The 10,482-nt window shown below is 37.5% G+C and overlaps 1 protein-coding gene across 1 annotated transcript; it reads left to right on the plus strand.

Moving 5' to 3' along the window:
- The first annotated feature begins 2,694 nt into the window (after positions 1-2,694).
- On the plus strand, positions 2,695-10,207 carry LOC145486786 (synaptotagmin-1-like). The gene is made up of 6 exons (XM_081465497.1): positions 2,695-3,295; positions 4,734-5,002; positions 6,422-6,468; positions 6,977-7,331; positions 7,894-8,017; positions 8,265-10,207. Exons 1-6 carry the CDS (start codon positions 3,217-3,219, stop codon positions 8,759-8,761), a joined length of 1,371 nt encoding a protein of 456 aa, XP_081321623.1. The 5' UTR covers positions 2,695-3,216; the 3' UTR covers positions 8,762-10,207.
- Positions 10,208-10,482: the final 275 nt, after the last annotated feature.

Raw genomic sequence — 10,482 nt, forward strand, 5'->3', positions numbered from 1 at the left:
AAATGTGAAAATGCTCTAATTTAAATTTGTTGAAAAAATTTTGAAAAACTGTATTTACCAGAAAAGTAGCAAGTGTCGAAAGGATAGTCATAACATTGTTCACAAAGGCCCACACGTTTTTCACGTTTAAACACATGTTCGGTCAGAAACTTCTGTCATTGTCGGTTCTAGTGTTGTTTAAATTTGAAGTCATAGCTAACAAAATTTATAACAAATATATCATGACCTTATCTCTATACATATTTAATATAGAGAGAAACGGTATGACAAAGGGTGTTTCTTTTTAAATTAGAATATCAAGTCTTCTATGACCGGAATAATAACATCAGTTTAGAGCAAAGGAAAACTGATGACAGCTATTAAAGTTCCGAGGTACGTCCTAGTTTATCAGTGCTCTGCAGAGTCTTTCACTATCCTACACTACGCCACCACAGTGTTTTAATTAATTGAGAGAAAACTGTTTCGTGACCAGCCATTACATTGTGTTTGTTCCCTTTGTGTTGAAACGTTTTTCCCAAGCCTTCCTGTGTTCTTATACCTGTGTTCTTATACCTGTCTTGTAACTGTTCTTTTGCTGTTAGCGTTTGTCATCGTCGCAGTTACGTTAGTTACTCTATTGAAAAAGTAAGACCTATTGTCAAACGCTATGGAAAAGAAAAATTCACAATTACCAACATTGTAACTAGCGACAACAGAAGGTTTTACCCAAACATGTGTTTCAATTTTAAAAACATTGTCCTTTTATGCTGTTTTTAGCACGTCCTTTAACAAAAATGCCATTAATTTTCCCCATCTTGCCCGTTTGCAAGAAAGTTTGATAAAACTGACACCCAAGACTTTTTCATTCCCAGTAGTTGGGCTTTATAGAAAACTTGCTTTCATTACTGTAATTATAAAACAATCGTCATATGATTTTGTATTATTTCGCCACTGAGATAATCTTCAATGACTAGACGCTTTAAGAGCGTTTACTTAGGCTTCGTACCGCAAGTAAGTGTACCGAACACACACAAAAAATTTTCCATTGTGTCTAGATACCCGGCAGCCGGGAAGTGTTTTCAGAAAACTAGCACTAGATACCTGGCAGTCTGAAATTATTATATTATTATATTATTTAGTCTGAAATTATTATATTATTAATTTAATTTTTTTATTTGATCTTAGAAGTTACTTACAATACTCACTTACAAAAACATACACATATAATACACAGTGGACCTCTTTACAGATATTACACACACTCTTTTTTAACATTATAACGACAAGCGCAGTAAAAGATTATAATTGCATTAGTTTTCAATATACTTGCCCCATTTTTTAAGATGGTTGGGCAACTTGTTACAAGATTTGGTGACCATCATTTCAAGTCGGTGAATCATCTTAATCCTAGCGTTCAATACTACAATGGATGGTTTGGTTTTATTACATCTGCAGGAAAAAAAATATTTTTTCGCAATCAACAAAATATCGTTTACAAATAAATCTCTTTTACAATCCATTATACCAAACATTATGTCTCTATTACAAAGAGGTTTAATTTCAATATCTAGGTTGCCCATCCATTTTATAACTTCTGCCCAGAATTTCTTGGTGTAATGGCAAGTTACAAAAAGATGTTCAAGAGATTCGTCTGCTTCTTCACAAAAAGTGCAAGCTGGAGATGGAATTATCCCAATTTGGCTAAGGAGGACATTCGTGGCAAGATATCTGTTGAGAAGTTTATATTGAAATTCGCGCGATTTTTTGTCCAAGGCACTAGCTTAGACAAACTATAAAATCTCGATTTTTGACATTTTGTCCACAATGAAAATAATATTTTTTCAGAAATGCCAAGCGACTCTAAATAATGTTTTGGTTTTGTAGTGGACGAATTCTCCTAGCCATACTACAAAAATCTTGACTCACGGCAGGTTGTTCAAATAATAGCTACCCGGCGGTTAAGGATAATCAATTTCCACAAAGATTATCGTTATTATTTGAAAGCCCCCGAGAGTATTTGATTATTTTGATCTTTGGTCATAAACACCACACGATCATGTTATTCAATGATTTGAGTTTGCAAGTTGTCCGATGAACGTTGTGTGACTGACAGACACGGTTTTTAAAAAAAAAAACAACAAAAAAAAACTATATAAACCCGCCATTCAGAAATTCTTTCCATTTTTCCAGCGAAATGTCCATTCGAATCTGCTGAGAATGCTCGATCTCTGTGTAGAAATACCTATGGATTTCCGAACTGCAATTGACCACAGAAGCCCTTCCTCCTGAGAGAAGCCTGAGTGATAACTGTTGCCTTATATGCATTTATAGCACTTTTTAGATTATGGACATGAAATTCGACAGTTTTTTTTAATTACTAGTAATTTTTACTTGATTGCTAAGGGAATGCAATACAAGAAATGTTTTTAGAATAAACATTTGCAAGTAATTCTTTTAGTTCTTTCTGCCAATCAAGAAGCACAGTTTTTATTTTCGTGTTTTTTTTTTTGAAAGCAGAATATAAATAAATGATATCCCTTCTTAGAGATGAGCGCGTTTGTGTTGAAATATGTTTGTTAAGCACGAGTTTAAAAGTATTCTTTTTTTCTTGTTTAAACAAGATTTAATTGAAATTCTGTCTTTTATTTAGAAAGTGTTATACATAAAACATCACACTAATTAAAACAAAGACAGTTCTACAAATCAAGCGTGTAAAACATGCATATATTTCCTGTCGTCTTTGCTGTGCTCGCTGGTAAATTTGCATTCAATTCAAATCAATTTCTCTTGCAGGAGACACGCAGAAACAACCTGCTGCAACATCTTCGATTCTATCACGACATCTTGCAGGACCCCAACCGCAGAGAAAAGAGATTATCTTTTGACACAATTGCCTATTGAACCTCCTATATAACAACTTTACATTTTCGCGCAAGTTCGTTCGTCAGAGTTCCCTGGGGGCGTGAATATTTCTAAAGGTTTCCAGTTGCTTAGATTCTGCTTCTTCACCAAGTATTTGGTATTTTGCGCCGTGTTTAAAGCAGTTTCACCTACGAAATCTTTGCTGAGAAACGGCAGCAAAATTTTGAAACGTTTCGTGAAAATTTTCGAAATGACAGAGAAGTGCACTCTTGTGTAAAGAAAAAAACGCACCAGCGGGTTCGTCGAGAGGCGCTTCAAGAACACAAGAATTTGGAAACTGACTTCGAGCTGAACGAGACGATACCTTCTGCGGAAATGGAGAAAAGCACGCTTGTATCACCTACGACCGTCTCGGGGAACTTTTCAACGACGCTAACCCCTACAAATGGAACTTGTAAGTTGAATATTGCTTTACTTTTGTGCTGAGAGCGAAATTAATTTGTTGATTTTGAGTCTGTTGGCTCGGACGGGAACTGTTTAGATAAAAAATAATTGGTGCTTAACTCCGTTTTGCCTTAACATATCACCCACAATTCAGAGCTAAACAACGGAAATAAACCCTGGAATAGTTTCGCCTGAGGATGGTTTTAGTTAAAAGTGCAATGGATTTACTATTGTTCACCTTTGCAAGCTGATAATCAGAGCTGGGCTTTAATGAATTCAAATTAGAGTTAAAAGGAGTATTGCGTCGAACCCTTCTCATTGCAAACAATAGCTTGAAATATGGAACACGTGCACTTTACTAAGCAAGAGCATTTCCAGTTCTTCTTAAAATCAGAGAGATTCTGCTAAGGAAATCTTTAAGATTTTATCGTCACAATATCATCCGTTATCTTTCATTCGAGCCTGGTGATCTTGATTACAACCTCTCGGCCACGAAAATGTAAATTCCCAGGCGGCCGATCTCCTGCCAGCAGTGTCCCCAATTAGCACAACAGTGCTAGTTGTTCTTTAGCGCGCAAATTATGAATTTGTTTATCTTATCCCGCTTTCAATATCTTCTGAAAGGGATTTGAAATAATTTTTCAAGTTTATGAGCTACAATTTTGATATCTTATCTAATTATCATATTATGGAGCAGTCTGCGTTCTCAAGTGCAATGTCCTTCCCGCCTGGCAGGAAGGAACTTGATGTCTGTACTCGCGCTAATTAGAAGAAATATGACTTTTATTTTCTTTGGATGGAAAATGACAATCACTGAGTTTTTTTAGTATTTGGCTTTTTGTGCAAGGGTAGACTGTACTGCTTAGTTGACTTTTGTGAGTGATAATCTCTCAAAGGTGTCGTACAATGTATACAATACGTTCTTTGATATTGCGTTTTAAGAGTCGAGACATACTATTTGCATACTTTACTCTCTGGCTTCTATTTTTGTGCTCGTAATGCGAACATGTAGTAATAAAAACGTCGAAAGAAATCTAAAGCCACCTAATTTGAAAAACCAATATTTAATTTTCAAAACTCACGTCACACGTTCTTAGAATTAGAGCTAGAATTTTAGTGTAGCTCAGTCAAGGTATTTTGAGTTATTCAAGCCAAGTACAAAAATACTTTTAAATTGAAGGAAACCTTAAAATAATTGTTTACTAAGAGAGCAAAACACTAAGGAGATAATAATAAATCATAAAGGAACAAGGATGGTTTAAGGATGGAGAAGATTGACACGGATTACAAACGAACTCAAAACATTTAGGCTAAACTTTTCAAGATGTGCAAACCATGACGTAGCTCCTTTAAAATATCGACATGGCCAAGTTAAATATAGAACAGCCTTGGAAAACACATGGTTCATTCTTAATGGCTTATCAGTGAATACGTTTTTTTTCTTGCAGTGGTCGACAAGTACGGAGGCGCAGCAATAGCCTTTGTCACTGGAAGTAAGACTGGAATGATCGTAGGAATCGTGGTTGCCATCGTTATAGTCATAATAATAGCACTGTGTATCCGCCAAGCTATTAAGGGACTCAAAGAAGCGAAGGAGAGAGCCTTGATCAAGCTTGGAGCTCTGATAAAGAAAGAGGAAAGCGTGGAGTTTCCCGATGCTGCGCTGGATATGGAGTTAGCAGCGGTCCAGCCGGCCACGGGGGATAAAAAGAAACTGGTGAGTAATTAATGTCAATTGTAAAGTTCTTAAGGCAGCGTTCACACTACGCCGGAGAAATTTGAAAACGCGGCTTTATTTCTACGGTTAGGCCTACCGTCCACACTAATCCGTCACGAAAACGGAGCTTTTCAAAAACGCTTCTCAAACCGGAGGAATTTGAAAACGTCGGCTTTTTTTCGAACACAAATCCAAAATGACCGGTGATTGTTGCGATTTTAAATTCCTCTGCCCTAAGACGAGGGTGTAGATGGGATTAACTGATACCCGAGAATCAGTCAAAATAATAAACAATTATTGGATGAGGTTTTCGTGATATCCGGAATAATCAAGGTCGAGGTAAGTGTTACCAGCCGATGCCGAAGGCTGAGGCTGATAACATTAACTGAGACCTTGATTATGTCGGATATCACAAAAACCGAATCTAATAATTGTTTTATTACAAATTGTTTTAAAGAAAATAACGACAAAGCCATGTTCTTACTTCGCTGTCCGTGAACTTGACATTGGTTTTGGAATTGCGTGCGCAACCTACAGATTATTCACTAATCTGCTAGCAGATTAGTGAATAATCTGTAGGTTGCACTGTTTCCCAGAATTAACTGTAGGGTTTTAGCCAATAAGAAGGCAGATGGTTACTACAATGTATAATAATAACTGTTAAGTGATAGCGGAGCTCTGAGGTCTGCAAAAGTTTCTGATAGGTGAGAAATATGTTGAAAAATGGGAAAAGTGTAGTCAGGAGATGTCATAAGTTCTTCATATCACTGATGAAAGCTTAAGCATTAGCCGAAACGTTTGTTGAGAAATATCAAGAGTTAGTGGCAAACCTTTTTCCATAGAACTTAGGTGAGGAATATAATGGACTGAAACTGTTGACTGGGGAATTGCACTCGAGATTACCACAACTCTATCGAGACCCTACAAAAACAAACCTTTTCATCTCTAAAATTATTTCAGACTCAGAAAACAAAGCTGATAACATAAGCTGACGTTTTCAAGTTTGCTTTGCGACATACAAACTGGTGCGTAATAACAGCCAAGGAAACCGTATAGTCTACAGAAAAATCTTCCAGAATACACAGCAAAAGAAAGCACGAATTGCAGACCTACTCTCGTCTGCCATGCTCTTAGACACCAATACTGATTTCTTTCCCTCCCTGTTTACATGTATTTAATGTTTGGTGTTGCGCATGAAACTAAGAATTAGGTATATCATTTCAGTTTTAACTTACCGTTACAGCTTGTTTCTAAACAATAAACTACTTACCTAGAAATTCTTAAACCCTAGATGCTCGAAATAGAAGGAGAAAACCTTTTTCGTAGTGTGTGTAAGGTTAGAGGACAGATTAGCGAAAAGATCATCAGTTTCTACGAACCGTATGTAAGCGAATTAACAGATTATTTTATTTCTGGCAGGAAAATCTTGGAAAGATCAAGTTTTCTCTTGCCTACGACGAAGAACAGTAAGTGACGACGTTTTCTGTAACAATCAAAGTGTACTTATGTACTGAGAATTCGATTAGAAGAACAATGCGACCGAATGTTTGAGAAGTTTGCTACTTTGGAATATGTTATAGGACTTGCAGCTTCACTATTATGCCTTGCGTTTGTAGCCGATATAATTAGCGCTCTGATTGGCTAATTATTACCCCGTAATGCCCAGAGGCGGATTATGGACCGGCAAAAACAAAGCAAAAAGCCATATAACAAACAACTTATTGAGCTTTATAAAGCTCGATCGTTCGGTCTTTACGGGAAATTCTCAAACTTTGGGCCTTGCCATCGCTCGGTCAATACCGCAAGGTTTCGGTTTGAGATTTTTCCGTTAAGACCTCACACTTGGTTAATAAGAAGTAAGTATCTGTAAAACATTTCATCTTGCCAACGAAAGCCACTTTTTCAATCGATCGATCAAGAAGTTAGCATCGCTCTGATGTATATCAAGTATATTTACTTCTTTTCTTTTTGCAGATCTGAACTAAGAGTAAAAGTTTACCACTGTCAGAGTCTTCCAATGAAGTTTGTCGGGGGAACGGTGTACACGTATGTTGAAATAGAAATGTTTCCTTTTCATCGCATGACTTCAAGTAAACCGCGAACAAAATACATCAGAAATGAATTTAGTCCAATCTTTAACGATGAAGTTTGCATCAAAATACTAAAAGAAGAAGTGGACGATCAAAATATGTATCTTCACGTCTGTGACTACAATCAGATATCTACCAGGGATTTGATTGGCTCTTACAAGATAAACCTCGATGACGTCAGCTTCAAGAGCAAAGGCAAGGAGACTGTGTACGAGGGAGATCTGAGATGGATTGATTCGGTGAGTCACGCACTATTTTTTTGTTGTATTGTCGTCTCGTGACACTTACAAATACCGTTGCGTGACGATTCAAATGATGGCTGTTAAAAAAACTTCCCGGAATCGTCGTGAATCGGCTTGTTTAAGGTGTTTGGATCTCAGGGCTTACACTGCAAGGCATCCATATCACTCATTGTCTCCGTCACAATGCCCAGTTGTTTCTCGCCATACATAATAATAATGCCACCTTTCTTTCGCAACGTCCCTTTTCTACCGTACTGTGTCTGTCTCAGCTTTTAGCCTTTTTCCCGCCATAATGCGCCCCATCCGTCCTCCAGTTGCTTTCCCGCCAGAAATGGTCCATGTCGGTCGCAGCGCTAGCTATATATAGCCCTTTCCCGCCAAAACTCCTCGCAAAGTCAAAACCTATTTTAGCAACCAACAACAAATTGAATTGTATAAACTCTTGTTCTTGGGCCATCGAAGTTTGATTAAAAATATAACACCAACAGCGGTGATAAACATTGTACTGCAACTTCATAAAACGCGCGTTACAGTTTGGAAAATTGTTATTACTTGGCAGGTTCGTGGTGCTGAGCGAGGAGATATTCTAATATCAATGCGATACTTTGAGGGAAATAGTCAGCTTATTGTCAAAGTTAAGGAATGCAAAGGATTACAACCCTCCCCTGGGAAGGTGTCTTGTAGTAAGTATAATACATGACTCTCCCGGTCTTGTCTGTATTGTTGTTTTTGTTTGTTTGTTGTTGTTGTTGTTGTTGTTCTTCTTCTTCTTCTTCTTCTTCTTCTTGGTTTCCTTTCCTTTCGTCTTGAATGAAAGAATGAATGAATGACTGATTGAGTAAATGAATAAACTTTGTTAAAGTGTCGGGAGGGATTTAGCTATTGCAGCTAACATGTGAACACTCTACCTTAAATTACCTTATAACACAGATTCATATGTGAAGCTTCACCTCGTTCGTGGTTCAAAAGTCTTTACAACAAAGAAAACAAAAGTGATCAAGAAAAACCTTGAGCCAAAGTTTGAACAAGAAATGATCTTCATTGTGGAGCAGGATCTCCTAGACGAAGTCAACCTCGTCATACACGTCAAAGACAAGCCGCTGATTGGTCGAAAACGTTTGATGGGCGAGCTTTGTATTGGTTGCCAAGGAGTCGGTCAAGCTCTCGCCCAATGGCAGCTCATGGTCGAGAAAGAAGTCACAATGTGGCACCAACTTGAACTGTTGAATATAGTACCGGGCAAAACCGATCTTCAGACAACTATGGCGACATTGCAGGGGTGGGAATCAACTTCGGAAGACGAAAGCGAGGAAGAAGAAGGAATGTTTACCGGGTTATTGCCTGGCGGCTTGTTTTCTGCTCAGGACAGTAAAGCAACAAAGAAGCCGAAAAAACCAAAAATATCCAAGAAACAGTCAAAGCTTTAACCGCTTCATAAACCTACTATCCTGGACAAAACTATGGAGACACTGACGCTCTTAATAATTTAAGTATTGAAAGTACTGACACGCTATTGTTTGTCCCCCTTTTGATTTTTATAATGCTGACATTGCCATTTTGTTACTAACCGCACACTGCTAGGCTACTCACTATCTACAACAGAATAGATAGTGAGTAACGTAGCTAATGGAAGAACGGCATTTGTGATAGATCTTGAGCACATTTATACTAATTTCGCTAAGTGCACGATTCCCTGCACAAAATATGACGTCGGAGCCAGTGCTCGATAAGGATGCAACTTTACCACATGCAATAAGCTGAAGATATCGAAAGAAAAGTGTAAGACATGAAATTTTACAGTCCGGGCTATGTCGGCCATAAAATATGACTTCAACATGACTGGATTTTAGTAAAGATACATTGGCTGGGCATCCGCAAGATGTAGTTGCTCTTTACGATAATTAATATAAACAACAAAACATAATTAGTTGAACGCGAGACACCAAAATGAAAGGACCTGCCGTGTGCAAATTCAACTCAAAATGAAAAACTTAACTGAAATGTAGAAATTACAGGAATTTAATGTTTCAAAATCGTAAATTATATTATTTAGTTTTGTAAATAGCTACCACTTTACTTCTTGTATGTGTGATATCCTAATTTATTCTTATTACATTCACCTTTTTCATGAATGCGAATATTGCGCGTCGTACTGGCTGAACTCTGTCGGTTTGCTGGGTTAACTACCGAACAACCTCAAAGTTTGCTCGATTAAACTCGCTAAAACCGAATAAACGGCCAAATAATGAACAGCCAAACGAGCACAAAACGAACGAAGGCCCGGCCGAACAAAAAGACGGCTGAGAGTGCAAAAAACATCTCTGCTATGAAATGAAATCAAAACGTATAAAATGAAGTTCCCGCCATTTCATTTAGTTTCGAGAAAGTCGTTTCGGCAGTCCACGCATCGCGCGTGTAACATCCTCGGAAGAACTGGGTACCATGTCTAAAAATAACTTAAGAGGGATTACTTTAGGTAGAGGACCTATATGGGGGATTCACTCTCTAACCTTGATGATCTCTTGTCCAAGCTTACCTACTTCTCGCATGCTCTCACCTTAACGTACGCAAAAGTAGCATAGAATAGGCAATATCTTATAGCAAAGGTTGAGGAGTAAACTACAGCCCACGTTTTTTTAACTATAATTTCTAACCGTAATATCATGAGTATCATAAATGCGATTTATGATTTTAAAAATTAATAGATTTGCTCCTTTTTTTGTACATGTCACGTTTATTTGTGTTTTGCACGAGTTTCTATACAAGCTACAAGTAAATGAAAAAAAATAAAAAACGTATTTCTAAAATAAAAAAGAACATGAATTAATTTAAGATTTTTTCTTCGTTTTTGTATGTTTATTTACGAGAAGGTTGCTAAATAAACGGTCAAAACCATTGAAGTCAATTTTTACGGCTGTGGAAACGACTTCGAACCGTGATAAAGCACTTCCCAGTATATTAGAAATTGTCCTGAGGCGAAAAGGTTACTGACTTCTTAGTCTCGAAAGGAAGTTTGGGCCCCTTAAAGTATTCCTGAGCATAAAGATGGCTTTTGCTAGGGGAGCGTCCACACTAAGCCAGAGAAATTTGAAAACGCAGCATTGTTTATACGGTTAGGCCTACCGTCCACACTAATCCGTCACGAAAA

Source organism: Orbicella franksi, chromosome 5 (genome assembly GCF_964199315.1).
Source record: "Orbicella franksi chromosome 5, jaOrbFran1.1, whole genome shotgun sequence".
Lineage (NCBI taxonomy): Eukaryota > Metazoa > Cnidaria > Anthozoa > Scleractinia > Merulinidae > Orbicella > Orbicella franksi.

What these genes read in the sequence shown, in the direction of transcription:
- LOC145486786 (XM_081465497.1), top strand. Translation starts at nt 3,217, where the DNA reads ATGGAGAAAAGCACGCTTGTATCACCTACGACCGTCTCGGGGAACTTT. An exon ending in CGGGGGATAAAAAGAAACTG is followed by an intron (nt 5,003 to 6,421) that starts GTGAGTAATTAA and finishes TATTTCTGGCAG; the next exon opens with GAAAATCTTGGAAAGATCAA. An exon ending in CCCTGGGAAGGTGTCTTGTA is followed by an intron (nt 8,018 to 8,264) that starts GTAAGTATAATA and finishes CTTATAACACAG; the next exon opens with ATTCATATGTGAAGCTTCAC.